We start from the raw sequence: 17338 nt of genomic DNA on the forward strand, positions 1-17338 counted from the left end.
TCCCAAAAGTTTCCAAAGGAATATTAATAGTTTACTTACTGGCATAATTCACATGGTTCCTAATTTTGCAATTTGAAACTCTATTTGGGTGTACTTTGTGGTCATCTATAATAGATTTTGAAGATGGCACACTAGTTGATATTATACTTCAAAGTATGATTTAAAGTTACCTTGGTTTTTACTCTGGCATCTGGAATCTTAGAAGCAATTGTTCTGGATGGAAGTAACATCTGAGAAGGATTTGATGTGATTAGACTCAAAGGAGGTGGTTGATCACGGAAAACAGATGACAAACAGAGTTGTACAGTCTCCTTCATGGCTTTCATCTGTGACTCCTAAAAAGAAGGGACACAGAGAGAGAGGCTTTAACAACTTTAAGTATGGTTCTGCTTATCATTTTCAATTTCTATTCTCTTGATGTTTACTCCCTCACCACAAATTTTACATATATTTATATGTCAGTTTTCAAATGTAATTGAATAATCTGTAAATCTCATATAGCATATTATTTAATTCATTATCAGACTACTTCTAGAAACTAACATGTTTCATGTTATCATTTGAATACCAATACATTCAAGTGATACAATTTCAATCATGAAAATTTTCTGGAAAATAAACCTATTGTAGGTCACAATGAAGTAGATGTCCTTCTGAGACACATATTGACATTCTGTTGGCATGAGCTTCCCTTTTTGAATATGGCTCTCATATCAGTGCAGCTCCTTATGTTTCTCAGCTTATGCTATACTTCTCTTCCCAATGTAATGAGAGACAGACTTTTGTTTCTTAGAGAACTCATTTCTTGTAGAAGTTATTTGGTAATAGAAGTTAGTCCAATGCAAAAATATTCATGTTTTTATATCACAATGCCCATCCATTTTGCATGTGAACTAATTCCATAAATTTCAAAATATCTGAAACAGGCATTAGTATTATTACTTTATTCAATAAAAGAGGAATCAAAATTTTAACATAGGAGAATTTCTGGCTTAGACCCCCAAACAAGCAGAAAACCTAAGCAAACTTTTCATCAGGTTCAACTGCTAAAGTATCTTGATAATTTCCAAAGTTGAAGACATGAAACTTTTGGGACAGCTAACTAGATATTCTTGTAGTAGTTCAGAGAAACTGAGGCAGGAACTACTGAACCGATCTGAATTAGAATTATTGAGAACATGAGATGTTGTCCTGGGCCTAACCATGCGAGATAGGAGACAGTATAGTGTCTAGGTCAAGACCCAAGCTCATTAATATGCAGTTCATCTTTATTAGTGTATGCTGGGCTCAGTGAAACCACACCATCTGTTCCCATCTGTTTGACAAAACAAACTCTAAACAAACTACTGAGTTATGCAGCTTTCCTCTTTCCCTTCTAGGAACCTTTCATGTTCTATTGCTGGAGAATTGACTTACATCCACACTAAAAGTTGCACATTCTGGTAAACATTTACCTACAAGATAGGTTTCATGGAAACATACCAATATAAGAAAATACTTTCTTTGGCCATGTTGTGGTACTTTATAAATTGCCAGAAAAATGAACAACTGAAATGAATTAGAAATAGGACCAGCATGCATTTTTTCTCATTATTCTTGCATTGTCAAATTGTCTAAAATGAAATAACTCCTGAAAGTGACCTTGCGAAAGGAAAGTTGGCCCAGAAGAGATGAAGTTGGACGATGGTATGTAATATTTAACTGTTTTACCCAAAATGCCAGCTTTGGCATTCTTGCTTTAATACATTGATTTAAAACATACCTAATATGTGTACTGGAATTTAGTACCAATCCTGGTATGTTAAAAGCATCTCAACATTTTTTTTCAATAAATAAATTGAGAAGTCAACTGAAATTATTTTCAAGGTCACTAAAGGAAGTTATCTCCAAAGTGAATAGGAAAGAATAGATCAAATATTTCTGTAGGCTATTTGCTAGAATCTTGACTGACTCTTCTAACATGAAGTCTACTAGGAAGTCTAGGCATTTGGAACAATCTAGATGTTTTCCCATTAGTGGAAGAATCCAGATGGTTTTCCGTTTGTATACTAAAATGAGAGAGTGGAGAAAGACTAATGAAATACTCAGGGAAGACTTAGCCAAGAACCTAACATCACATGACTTTGAAATACTGTTTTACAGTGTTTATCTCCTATAGGATGCCTGTTTTGTACTTAAAAAAATAGATTGGCTCTTTTAAATACCAAATATCTAAAAGTTTAGTTTATCTGTAGCTAGAGTATACAAATATGCTAATTGGAGTAATGGTTAAACTCAGATGCTGAAAACAATAAATTCAATCACAATAGTAGTTTAAAATATCAATTCTAAATAAAAACTGAGTTCTTACAACTCCTTGTCTGCTATCACGTGAATCAACATATTCTGAACCTCTTACTTCACATTTGCTTCCTTTGGACCACATGCTTGTATCATGGCTTCTAATATATCATTTGAGTTTTGTGCCTTAACTATGTATTGTAGATTTTTCCTTCCAAGACAATAGATTGTTAGGAGCTGTTTTCTTATTTTGTCTTATTACCTCACCCCATTAACTAACTCTAAATTAGAAGAGGCTGTGGCTGCTCTTCCTCTGGTTTTGATGACAATTCCATGAGGAGGACCCCGACCATGTTATGAAACCACAATGGCATTATGTTATAATTAATGAGGCTCAGGATAGTTGGTGTGGAAAGCTCCAGGCTAAATACTGTTCATTTTGAAGCTTGCTAGAACAAGATGTTCTTTAACAAATATGATGTAAACAATATTAGTGTACTTACCTTTAGATCCTAAAAGCTGTTCTCTCCTGAGATCATTGATGTTTTTGCTGTGTTTTTCCTGACCAGATCAATTTTCCAACTTGTTTTACCACATGCTAAGTAAATGAAACTCCATAACTAAAACACTATTTCTCAGAGTGAACTTCTTCAACAAGTAGTTATGTGGACATATAACACAATGTGCTTCCCTGCCTTATTGCATCCGTGGGTATCATTTCCATAGCTAGCAGATCCTTACCCAAACATCCTTATCAAAATTTTCCATTCAACTCCTGGGTTTTTATGACTGATTACAAACCAGAATACAGTAAAACCACCAGCACAATTATATTCATTGTAGCACTGTTCATTATAGCCAAAGAATAGAATCAGCTCAGATTCCCCACAGTGGAAGAACGGATCAAGAAAATATGGCATATATACACTATGGGTATAAACCCATATACCCATTAGAAAGAACTATATAGTTCCATTTTTATAAACAAAAAATGCAAAAATCCAATTAAATGTTAAGTGAAGTAAGTCAGCTCCAGAGAGAAATGGATTTTATGTTCCCCTATATATATTCAGCGTATAAACCTACCAATAAATACATTGCATATTATGAAAAAATACATGCAAAAGTATTAGCTTAAATATGGAAAATTCAAGGAAAAATTCCAATAGTGTAATTCCTTAAAAAAACAAAGTCAAAAAAAAAAAAACAAAGTCAAATTTCAACAAAATAAACATCAGGAAGCAGGAAATTAGAAGAGGTAGGTTGGAGTCATAGGGATAGGAATAGATAAATAAGAGGAAAAGAAGGCAGAGAATGCGGTCAGGAATCCACTGTTTATCCTATAACATTAATAAAATAAAGGAAGGGGTATGTAAGGGAGGGATGGGTGAGAATGTTGAAAGAGGTGATGTTGGTCAAGATACGATGGATTCATAAACTGTTTGGGTAAATGACAATTCCTTTGTATAACTACTTAAAATAATAAAAAACAAAAACTGTCTCACATAGAACATGTTTTTGGAAAGAAATCTTGATCATCTTTTCTAATAATTAACTTTCCAAAATGTCTTACCAATTGTATAGCATCTAGTCCTTATTTTTATTTTTATTATATATTGGACCCAGGGCTTAGAGATTGCTAGGAAGGTGTTCTACTGTTTGAGCTATATCTCCAGCTCTGTATTGTTTATTCTTAATGGAATAAAATGTCACAGAGTTGTTAACATCTATGATGCATTCATAGACTCTAACTCAACAAGTACTTTAATGTTAAGTGAAAAAGTAAAGCTTTCAGAATATAAATGTATTTTGCTTTTATTCTATGTACTAGAAAAATATAAGAAACTTATCTCAGATACTAAAAATATTTGAATGTGTACCATGTGCAACTAAGAGTTAATTATAAATAAACATATATAAACAGTAAAAGTAGGAAACTAGAAAAATATCATTTTAAGTAGGCAACATTTAAATTTTTTGTTTTATTGTAAAGATGCTGTACAGAGCGGGTAGAATTACATGAGTAAGGTAATGAGTACATTTCTTGTCAAGCATTGTTGTTCTTTGTTGTTCTTCCACTATCCCTTCCCTATCCATCTTCCCCTCACCTCCCCCCTAAGAAGTTGTAAAGTTCATTTCCAATATGGTGTCTTGTAGGTATCATTGTTGCAATGGGTCATCCTGTGTCTGCTTTTTTCATCATTTTGTTATTCCCCTTCCCTCCCAATTAGACAAATGTATATACAAGAAACAGGGTACCAAAATCAAGTACAGTAAGAACAGTAAGTACAAGTGTCTTGTAGGTATCATTGTTGCAATGGGTCATCCTGTGTCTGCTTTTTTCATCATTTTGTTATTCCCCTTCCCTCCCAATTAGACAAATGTATATACAAGAAACAGGGTACCAAAATCAAGTACAGTAAGAACAGGGGGTACACTATAGGGGGAAGAACATACAAAAGAAACACAAAAATCACATAGTACATTATAAAAAACAAAAACAAAGAAAAACCTCTTGGGTTTTGTTTCACTTACCATCATCTTATATGTTCATATGTACATAGCTTTTGAGCTTTTCTGCTTATCCTAGCTATATACTAATTATTGCAAATGAGGGAATCCATGAGACCTATATTTCTTTGGGTCTGGCTTACTTAACATGATTTTTTCCAAGTCTTTCCATTTCCTAACAAATGGAGGAGTGTCATTCTGTCTGATGGAAGCATAGAATTCCATTATATATACGTATACATATATAGATATGTGTATATATAATGGAATATATATATATATATATATATCACATTTTCTTAATCTGTTCATCCACTGAGGGCCATCTAGGTTGATTCCATATATTAGCTATAGTGAATAATGTTGTAATAAGCATGGTTGTATTGGTAGCTTTATCATATCCTTGTTTTTGCTCATTGGGGTAAATGCCCAGAAGTGGGATTACTGGGTCATAGAGGAACTCTAAGTATGGAGGTTCCTCAAAAGACTACACATTGGTACTTTTCTAAGAAAAAAATAATTACATGTTAACCCTTAACAATTCATACCCTAGTAAACTCACCTAAATTCATAATTCATTTTCTTTATGTAAATGAAAGTTCATAGTATATTTCTGTTTCTCTTAATTCCTTTATAAGAAAACATTTTATCAGAAAGATTAGGATAACATCAGATGTTGGCTATGGAAACACTGTGGGGAGTTGAAACATATTTTCCCCTTTTATTATTTTTGCCACAAAACCAGTTCTATGATCCCTGGAATCCTATTCAAAGTATTTGGATTCATGTTCTAGTGGTCCCGCATCTCCCATACTCAGCATGAATAGTATTCACATTACTTTATGGTCATGTATTTTTTCTGTATTCAAATCATGTTGTATCACACCCCTGCTACACGCCAGACACTGAATCAAAGCTATGAGTATTTCTATTATTGTTAAAACTTGGGAGAGTGTTTTGCATAACTCTGTCTTCTCCAATAATGCATGATTTCCTGGGTGAAATTTTGAGAGTCTGATGCTGCACAAATATCTTTCATGTGATAATCTGGGAGATATCCATGTCGTAATCCCATTTGTTTGTAATCTACTTCTGAGTCTAGTTATGAGTTTTGCCAAATAAATAATTTAGTGCTTGAAAACCCAAGACTGATTTTTAGAGCTTGAGATACTTATTATTTATCATAGAGTAGTACATTTAGACCTCTGTCATTAAATTAGTCCTGAGGACTAAGTTGAAGTCTGGGAATTTTCCCATGACACATTTAAGGTTAATTGGTGAACTAACCAAGATAAAATGTTTTTAGCAGTTAGACACCTGCAGAGTTCTAATAAGGCTTATATAAAGATGATGTAAGTGGTGAAGAGCAATTACATTAAACTCTAATTGTTTTTATCCATTTTGAAGAGAGCTGGAATTTATATCTAGCTTTATGGCTGCAGTTTATATTCCTCTTATATGTCTTACATGTGATTTGTTGAGATCAATCTCTTAATGCATGAAATGCTTTTGTAGTTCACAATACCAAAAGTAGTGCTGAAATTCTTTAGGCAAAGAGAAAATATCTGCATTCGCTAATAGTCATGGTGTATGAGTTTATTGAGTATTTTCCATGGGCTGCACATTATTCTTAGTCATTTAATTTTTTGGTGCATTTAATCCTCTCATCATCCTTAAAAATTAGGTTGTATTACAGAGCAAGTGAATCCTAAAGAGCTTGAGGGATTTAGACACAGAGTTATGCAATAGAAGATTTTTGATTTAGACACAAAAATAGTTGCTTCTAATATCATCACTTAAAGCACTACCTCAGCCTTCCAAACTGAATCCAGGCTATGATATGATGAGATCAAATTATAACACACCAATAATATATAGTATGACTATAACATTCATTCTGAGCCTTGTGAACTTGTAATATACATATTACTTCCTGTGACACTATGAATTCATGCTTCAGTTTACAATAATTTCTTGGATATTTTGTTACAGGAAAGATTGAAAATAAGAACATTCATTCACATGCTTTTTTCTGTTTCCCATATCACCAAGCAAAAGAGTGTCAACAACAACAAAAAACTATTCCAAAATGTTTCAAAGCCATTTAATCATTGACTAACTACAAGGAGTACATGAAGTCAAATCAAAGCAACTTTCAATATAATGGTCGGAGAAGAGGATGTCAGACTGTTATTGTATGATCAGGACTCAACATCCTTTTAAAACATAATAAAGCAAAATGCAAAAGGACATTCTTAGGAGAGGATCACAAAGGCTCAATAGCTGTATGCATATGATTATATAATATAATACTTATCGAAATGAACTCCAAAAATTGGAAGGAAGAGGGTTTTTATTGTGCTGTTTGTAGTTCTATTTTTTCTTTCATTTTTTCTTTTTTTTTAGGGGGGGTTCGGTTATGGGGCTTGAACTCTGGGCCTGGGCACTGTCCCTCAGCTCTTTAGCTCAAGGCTAGCGCTCTTCCACTTGAGCTACAGCACCACTTTTCGGCTTTCTTTCTTTTTGCTTATGTGGTGCATGCAAGGCAAACGCTCTACCACTGAGCCACCTTCCCAGGCCCTCATTTTTTTCTTTGACTTATTCCCCTCTGTCCCTGTTTTGCCAATTTTCAGAGGGGAAGAGGAAGCACAGAAATGGTGGGACAAAAGGTTAACCAATTCAGCAGTGAAACCCACTAGACATTATGTTGGAAGTGAACTATACAACTTAATGGGGAAGGGAAGTTGGTGGGGGAAAAACTGGGAGAGAATGAGGGAGAGGATGACTCTGTTCAAAAGGAAATGTACTCATTACCTGACTTACGAAACTGTAATCCATTTGTACACCATCTCTATTATAAAATTTAAAAAATTAGTAGTGGTGGAAATGTCAAAGAAAGCATTTTTATAAAATATAAGACTGCCCTTTTTCTTGTAATGCTCACTTCTGAGTTAAAGTCATAATTTAAAACTAATATATAGTATTACTCTTCCAGATATTGTCAGACTTTCATATGTAGTCAATTTTCTTTATAAAATATAAAATTAGTATAGATAAAAAGAAGCATGCTTGACCTGCTCTACCAAAGCAGTAGTCAGAATCCTTAATACTATTAACTATTAATGATTTGAATAAATTAAAATGTGGCAATCACAAAAATGAAATTTTTCAGTTGTCTCAGTTTCAATTTTATAAAGCAATTAGCATTTGTGAAATGCACTAAATACACTACTATCGCATACACTTTATGTTTAATATGTTTCCTATATCAACTTTGAAAAGGTTAGGTCATCCCAAAGTGAAGAATCATGTTTATAAAAAATGATTAAAATGCCTGAAACATTAACCTTTATCCTGATCTTCACCTAGAAAAATGTAGGACAGAGAAAGGTAACAAATATAAAAAAATAGAGCTCACTCTTCCTCTTCAGACTGTAGCAAGACACCTATGACTCAAGTTGGTAATTAGCGGGGAAATTTATTTCTTTATAAAAGTGCTAAACACATCAATGTACTATTGCAAAATAAAGTGTTAAATACATTGATTTTACTTGCTAAATTTTCTCAAAAAATAATTACTTAGATACTGTCACACATATAAAAAATAGAGAGCAACTGACAACATATAGATACTCTTCTATCTTAAAAACTGACTTTAAAAATTTTAGGTTCATATGGAGAACAACATGACATATATTACGTTATGAACAGTCTGAATTAGATGTTAAAAAGCACAGCATTAGTTCCATAATATATGTACACGCCATAGATAATACTCAATTACAATATATATATGATATTATATATACAAATCTAATAGTAACATACATGTATGTTGCATATCTCATGCCCACAGTTGTACATATCACGTGAAGCTAATGCATGCGATATATATGTGTTCTAATATTAATTAATGAGTATTTCTGTGTATCTGTATACTTTTTGGAAGATAAAAAGTTTTCTCCAAAGAAATCTACTAGTTTCAAATATTCATAAGGGCATCTTATGCATAGCATTGTCTTTAAAAGACAATTTCAAACTGTTACAGGAAAGATTGCAAATAAGAACATTCATTCACATGCTTTTATCTGATATCAACAAGCAAGAGTGTCAACATATGTGCATTGCATATTTTCACTTATATGTTATAAAAATCTATTTTCAATATATTTTATTTATTTGAATAATTGTCAATATTTTATAATTCTGATTTCTTTCATTCTCAGTATTACTTATTACAGATTTACCTACAATATATAGATAAAAACACAAAGATGCAAATATATTTCATTAACAAATGTTATATTTTAACTAATATATCAATTTGACTATTGAAAATATATGGAATGTACACATTGATTGCAATAGCATGTAGCTATATTAACTCCATTTATTATTAAACAATTATTCTTCCGTGTAGTGTCTTTGGGTGTACTTTCTTAATTTATTGTTATTATAAAAGTTATGTACAGAGGGGTTATATAAATCCAGTAATGAGTACATTTCTTTTGGGTTAGTGTCACTACTGCCCTTGCTTTCTTCCAGTTTTTATCTTTCGCCCCACCCCCCACAGGTTGTATAGTTCATTTTCAACATAGTGTCCAGTGAGTAGTACTGTTGCATTTGTTCATCATTGGTCCTACAATTTCTGTGCCCACCTTACCCTCCCCAAACAGATAAACTTACACACAAGACAAAAGGTACAGAAAATAAAGACAGTGATCCAGTAGGAAAAAAACACTCTTGTTTGCATTTCTTGGAGTTCATGTCAATAAATATTTTATATGAGCATATGTGCATAGGTATTGAACCTGTGTGATCGTTTCCTGAGAGTATCCTCTTTGTATTTCACTGTGTGAATGCCTAGAGGCCTGTACAATGCATCATGTCCAAGTGTATATTTTGTTTTTTACTATCCAGTATGTTTATTTCTAGATTTATAGGCACAGTCTAGTTACAACAAATGAAGGAAACCATGCAAACTATGCTTCTTTGGGTCTAGCTTACTTCACTTAAGGGAATTGTTTCAAAGTTTTTCCAATTCCTTATGAATGAAATATCATTCATGTAAAATTTCTATCAGATTTCTGTATCTATATATCTATATAAACATAGATATATAGATCTATGTTTATATAGATATATAGATATAGGTATATAAAGATATATAGCGATATATATCTATATATCTATATTTATATATGTATCTAGTTATATATCTATATATGTATCTATATACATAAAATTTCTGTATCTATGTATTTATAAAACTATCTAATATCTACATCTGTATCTATATATACAGCTCTATGTCCATCTCTATCTTTCTATATCTATCTGTCTGTCTATCTAATTACATAGCTATTGTCTCTCAAAAAGCAGAAAGCAATTGATATATATCTAGATCTATATCTGAATCTACTGATCTATGTAAGTAGATACAGATAAAGATACCATATTTTCTTGATCCATTCATCCATTAAGGGACATATGTGTTGAATCACTATCTTTGCTATAGTAAACAATGGTGCAGTGGGCATCATTGCACTGGTAGCTTTAGAGATGCCTTGTTTGAAGTCTATTGGATGAATTCCCAAGAGTAGAATTGAAGGGGCATAGGGTAATTCTAAAGTTAATCATTTGAAGAACATCCATATTGCTTTCTAAACTGGTTGAACAAGTTCACATTACCACCAATAGTTTAGTAGCATTTCCTTTTGTCAGCACTTGGTAATGGCCTTTCAAAATGGGGTGAGGTGGAATGCTTTGCATTGCTTTTATGGCCATTTCTTCCTGTGTCTATTAGCCATTTTTCTTATGAAAGGTCTCTCCAAAATTTTAGCTAATTTAGCAATTGGGTTGTTGTTTCTTTGAGGGTTTATTTGGGGGGGGGGTAATTTTTGAGCTTTTAGTATATTTTAATTATGAGGACTTGTCTGTTGTGAAGACCTTCTCCCAACCTGTGGGTTTTGTATTTATCTTCCATTCTATGACTTTTGCATTGAACAAACTCTTCAATTTGATTGAATTCCATTTATGCATTGTTTAATTTGTTATGCTTTTGGCTATTTACATAAAAAGTTTTGACACAAGCCTAGGAACCCTAGTGTTTCCCCTACCCCTTTCTGTAATATTTTCATGGTATCTCACCCTACATTGAGAACTTTGATCCATTTAGGGTTGATTCTGGTGCAAAGTGATATATAAGGATCTAGCTTAATTTTCTCCATGTGGATAGCCAATTTTCCCAGCACCATTTGTTGAAGGGGTTGCCTGTCTTCCATCCTATGTTTTTGGCATACTTATCTTATCTGGTTATACATCTGTGGGTTCATTTTTGAGTCTTCTGTTATGCTCCCTGTGTCATCGGGCCTATTCTTGTGCCAGTACCAGGCTGCTTTTATAGAATTTGAAGTTTGGTATTGATATTCCGCCAACACTATTCTTCCTGCTAAGAATTGTTTTGGCAATTTATGTGTCTTTTATTATTTCATATGAACTTATGGATTGCTTTCCCTATATCATAGAAGAATGTTTTGGGCATTTTAATTGATATTGCATTGTATTTGTAAATAGCATTGGGAAACATTGCTCTTTTCATGATGTTAACCTGTCCAATCCAGAAGAATGGAAGGTTTTTCCATTTCCTTAAATCTGCTATGATTTATTTTTTTCAGATTTTAAAGTTTTCATAATAGAGGTCATTCACATCTTTGTTTAATTCTTAAGTATTTTTGAGACTATTACAAATGAAGTTGTTTACTGGATTTCAGTCTTGACAAAAGTACAAAATTTCAGGTGCACATTTAAAAGCTAGGTAGAACAGATGGCTATAAATGACTGTTCCCATTTATTTCATAACTCATTTCCTTCATACTTAAAGTACAACTTCTACCCTGGCACTTTAAAGTAAGGTTATTTGTGCTGCTGTGGTATAACTGTGCCAGGAAGGTAGAAATAAATCCATGAAATCAGAGATGAAACCTTCAATTTAATGCAACCGCAAAAAGAAGGAAAACAGTGGTGTCTGAGGAGAATATCAAATATTCATGGATTCCATAACTATCTTATATGCACAGCATGCAGAGTTTCATTAATAAGTCAAAAGAAACAAGTAAGCATCCATCAGCAATTTTTTTGCTAAAACAAAAGTTTATGATTGTCCACTGATGTACACTTACCCTGTCGAGGGCTGCTTTCTCCAATTCATTTTTGGCTATAGCTAGTTTTTGTTCCAGGTCAGTCAGTTGTTGGGCCTGCAATATGGAAAAAAATAATCACCAGTGAATTCTACAACCTTGGACTATACTTTTATCATTTATCATCTATTGATAATTAAACACAGAAATAAAAACTGTAGGTATCATTTAGAATTCAAAATAAACTACAATATCCCAAGATCCTTTTTCTGTAGGGAAGAAATAGTGTGTTCTGGATGAATGTTTTATTAGTCTAAAGTTTTTTTTTTCCCCGAAGTTTAACCCTAGTGTTTGAAAACATTTGTTATGATATCCAGTTATGTTATTATATCCTGCTATTATATCCAGTAATGTTCATATTTGAATTGAACTTAAGCATGTCCCCCTCAAATCCATGAGCAAATTCACATGTTGAAGCCCAAAATTATATTAGCATTAATAAAGTCTAAAATACCTAATGAGGTGACAGAAATTAGGGGTATCGTTCAGTGATAATAATGTTAAAATGTGCATCACTTTTATAGTTCCCTTCTTCTTTTAAGGACAGGAATGAATGTAAAATTCCTCTGTCTTGGAAATTTAATAAGAAATATAGCTATAGCACCTACATCAGCTTGTGCATTTATTCATTATTCTATTCCTCAATTTATCTTTTCAGTTATCTCTATACCTTTATAGTCCCTCATGCTGGGCTATAACCTGGAATTTTCAGAGATTCTGAAAAGTTCTTTCTCATAAATTGAAATTTTTTAAGCTCTAGTTTATTATGTTTTAAATTACTTTAATTTGTTTAATGAGTTCTATCAATTTACTGATTATTAGAATAAATTCAATCATTTCAAAGTATAAAAATAATTGTATTTAGGGAAGTTTAACCCATATAAACAACTATGGGCTGCAGTAAGTGTATAATAAAGGAAAAGTCTCAGTTCTCAGACGCAAAATATTTATATTTAAATTTAGATAAGATATAAGTTTTATAGATTATATAGGAGGCTTTAATTACCTATTATCTTTTCCATTATTTTAACATAAAATCACTGCATTTTAAATTTATATATGAGCATGTAATCTGATCATGACAGCTATTATCAAGAAAATAAAGAAGAACAATTAGAAAAGGCACAAGTTCACATAGATTAGCTCATATCATAGAACATCTTTTCCTGTATGTATCCATATTGTTGGTCATATGAGTAACAGATTTTTTCCCTTCATTAAAATACTTGCATTCCTATTGGTTTTTATTTTTCTCTTGTGAGTTGCAAAGAGGATGAAAAAAATCTTTCGCAAACAGTTTTGCTCTTCTGATGTGACACTATGAAATGCATGAGTGAACTAACTCTGGAGTGGAATTGCCTCAGAGAAGTTCTTGTGGATAAGCTTAGGTCAGAGTAAACCTACTTGTACATAAAGGACCCTGCGGGAATATACAAGTAAGTCAAGAAGATCCATTCCCAGCCTATTTAACTATCACAATTGATAGTTGCTTTCAGACTCTGGCTTTAGATTGTTTTACAACAACTATTATCAATTCATTTAGAAAATGTCATTTTTAAAAATTTGATTAACTTCAGCAAAAAACTAAATAACATAAGTAAATTTTGCTTAGTACTTTTTAAAACTATGTAAGATGAATAATTCTTGTGCTTGTAAGTTAAAACTAGGCCAGTGTATAAAGATCATATTGACAATAGAACAGAGATGATAAGAGATATACTTAAGTACATAAGAACTGGAATTGGAGAATTGTTTTTATCTCTTTTTTCTCTTAATATATATTTTTATTTAAAGATACTGTTTAATATCTTGAAAAAGTATTTAGTTTCTGAATGTTTCACTTTCCTGTTGAGCAAATCTGATTATAATACTAACATTTGCCTTATAGGATTGATGATTAAGATTATATAAGTTAGCAGTTATAAATATGTAGAGTAGCATGAGACCCATGGTGCTATCTCAATACTTGATAACCTATTTTATTTCCCTATTGTCTATACATCTTTAAAAGAACCAGTATAGCAACTGAAGAAACTAATATTGGGTCATAAACTTTGTGGATCTGATAAAAGCCAACAAAAAGTAAACCATAGAGGTTTACAAATGTGTAAGGAAAAGTAATCAAAGCAATTACAACAATTACTGGTATCATCATTCTGTGATACTTTGGTGCTGGGTTGGAAAAAAAAAAAAACATTGAAAAACCAGAACTTAACCAAAGAGCAATGAAAGATACAGAGAACTTAACCAAATTGTGAGTTGTGTTTATGAAGAAATTGTTTTAAGATATGGACACATCACTTGCATCCAATGGCCAAAATATACATGAAGTAAACAAATAAGATCAAAGCTTCCTTATGATATTCTATTGTCTTAATCAAAGGTGACTCTAAACTAGAGTTGAGAAAAGAGGCATTCCCAGTGTTGTGTGAAAAGTAAAAATGGCCTCTTCTAATTAAAGTACTCACATGTAGCTAAGACAATCATTTTCTCATTTGAGATTTGTAGCATAATCCTAAAGTTCATATTGTATCATATCGTGACCTCACCTACCATTCTTATTTATTTTTATTGATGGATTGATTTTCATTTTGGGTGCTTGTATTTAGGCTTAAGCTCAGGGCCTCACATTCTTTCATAGATTTGTCAATAAAGGCTGGTATTCTAGCACTTAAGTTTTCCTCCACTTTTTGATGGTAATGTGGAGGCCTGAGTCTCATGGATATATTTTGCCTGAACTGGCTTTGAATTGGAATCCTTAGGTCTCAGTCTCCATAGTAGTTAAGGTTACAGTTGTTAGACAATAGTACCTATAATCATATAATTCTTAATGTAACTTACTAAAAAGAATGAAACTTGAGAACTCTGAGGATTTTTTAAACTCCCTCAGAGTACATAATACTCTGGAGTTTTGTTTGATTCTATGCTCCATAACTTCAAACTAAATGGCCTCAAAGCTCCTTTTTTCTGCTATAGTATTGTTATTATTTGTTTCAACTGTTTTACTTTGTTTATTTGTAACAATTGCGTTTAAATTCAACTAGACTGTTAAGAATAGCCTATTGGTTTGTTCAATGAACAAGTCTTCTTTTGGTTTTACCCTCTTAAGGAAATAATGCTACAGCTATTAGATGTAGCAAAATAAAAGATAAACTATACAAAGATATCTAAACATTTTTAAAAATTTTATTGTCAAGGTGATGTAGAGAGTTGTTATATTTACATAAGTAAGATAGTGATTACATTTATTTTCTAACTTGTGGGTCCATTTATTTCATTTTTCTCCCTCTTTCCCTCCTCCCATCCCCTCCCAAGTTTGTACAGATTATTTCCAACATATTGCCTTGTGATTATTGCTGCTGCATAAGTTCCCCTTTATGCTTTGTCCTTTGTCTTACCATTTTGTTGTTCCCTTTCCCATCCCTAGTTCAGATGAATGTATATACAATACCCAGGGTAACAAAATTAACTACAGTGACAACAGGGGATAAACCACAGAGGTAAAAATCACAAAAGAAAAAAAGAAATCATGTAGTACATTGAGAAAAACAACAAAGAAAAAACTTATTATGTCCATGTCATGTAGTTCATTTCACTTAGCATTAACTTATGTGATCATATGTGCATAGCTACTGAGTTATTCTGCTCATCTTCTAAAAATATACTAGATGTATACGAATTATTACAAATAAAGGAGACCATGGGATCTATGTTACTTTGGGTCTCATTTACTTCGCTCAATATGTTTTATTCCAAGTCCTTACATATCTTTTCTTATTATTAATAAGTTTTTTTAAATTGGGAAAATTCTGTACAGAGGGGTTACAATTACATGAGCAAGGTAATGAGTTCATTTCTTACCAAGCATCGTTGCCTCCTCCTTTGTTTTTCTCTTGCCATCCCTCCAATCTCCATAATTACAATCCCCCCACAGCCTTCCTCCTCCCCCACTACAAATTGTAAAGTTTGTTTTTCCTTTTAGCATCTTGTACATTTCATTGTTGAAATGGGTCCACCTGTATCCCTATTTAAACAATTTGGTTTTTCCCTTCCCCTCCACAAATTATACCAACATCAAATACAGTGAAAACAGGGGTTACACCGTGGGGGAGGGACATGCAAAGCAACAAAGAAATCATCATATAAATATGTTAGAAACAATACCAAGAAAGAAAAACAAATTGAGTCCTTATTTTGGGGTTCATTTTGCCTAACATCAACTTATCTGACTGACTGTTTCTGCTTGTCTCATACATATACTAGTTATTGCACATAAAGGAAACCATGGGACCTTCGTTTCTTTGGGCCTGGCTTACTTCACTTAATATAATTTTTCCAAGCCTTTGTATTTCTAAGCAAATGGGACAATGTCATTCTTTCTGATGGAGGCATAGAATTCCATTGTGTATGTATACCACATTTTCTTGATCCATTCTTACTTTGAGGGGCATCTGAGTTGGTTTCATATCTTAGCTATGGTAAATAATGCCTCAATAAACATAGTTGTGCTGGTAGCTCTAGTATGGTCTTGTTTGTGATCATTTGGGTAAATGCCCTAAAGTGGGATTGCTGGGTCATAGGGGAGCTCTATGTGGAATCTATTGAGGAACCTCCATACTGCTTTCCAAAGTAGTTGAACAAGTTTACACTCCCACCAACAATTCAGTAGAGTTCCTTTCTGGCCACATCCCCTCCAGCATCTGTTGTTATGAGTTCTTGATTATAGCCATTCTAAATGGGGTGAGGTGGTATCTCAGTGTTGTTTTGATTTGCATTTTTTCTTTTTTTATTGTGAGAATTCCATACAAAGGAGTTACAATTACATGGGCAAGATAACCAGTACATTTCTTTTCAAGCATTGTTGCCTCCTCTTTGTTTCCCCATCCCATCCCTTCCCATTTTCCCTCCACCATCCCCCACCTGATCCTCCCCCCCCCAAAGTTGTAAAGTTCGTTTTTGGACATAATGACTTGTACATTTCTTTTATGGCTAGAGTGGTTGAGCATTTCTTCATGTGTTTATTGGTCATACTTCTTTCCTCTTCAGAGAAGTTTCTCTTTAAATCTTTAGCAAATTTATTTATTGGGTAGTTGTTTATTTGAGGATTTGTTGTTGGAGGATTTAATTTTTTGAGTTCCAGGTACATTTTAGATATGAAACCCTTGTCTGTTGTATGGCTATTAAAGATCTTCTCTCAATCTGTGGGCTTTTTTTTATCTTGCTAGCTATGTTCTTTGCCATGCAGAAGCTCTGCAATTTCGTGCAATCCCATGTGTCCAAACTTTCTTGGATTTGTTGCTTCTAGCTTGTGCTAAGGAGACCTAGGGTTTCTCCTATTCTGTCCTGTA

At 32.8% G+C, this 17338-nt stretch overlaps 1 protein-coding gene across 2 annotated transcripts in view; it reads right to left on the reverse strand.

Moving 5' to 3' along the window:
* The window catches only part of Luzp2 (leucine zipper protein 2), a 360889-nt gene that overhangs the window by 51656 nt on the left and 291895 nt on the right, over positions 1-17338 (reverse strand). For both annotated transcript variants that reach the window (XM_070032711.1, XM_070032712.1), the window contains exons 8-9: positions 11973-12047; positions 171-335 (exon numbers count right to left, since the gene is read on the reverse strand). In XM_070032711.1, coding sequence (XP_069888812.1) covers positions 171-335; positions 11973-12047 — 240 coding nt within the window. The remainder of the gene's footprint in view (positions 1-170; positions 336-11972; positions 12048-17338) is intronic.

The sequence above is a fragment of the Dipodomys merriami genome, unplaced genomic scaffold (assembly GCF_024711535.1).
Source record: "Dipodomys merriami isolate MVZ:Mamm:240054 unplaced genomic scaffold, mDipMer1.0.p SCAF_21, whole genome shotgun sequence".
Lineage (NCBI taxonomy): Eukaryota > Metazoa > Chordata > Mammalia > Rodentia > Heteromyidae > Dipodomys > Dipodomys merriami.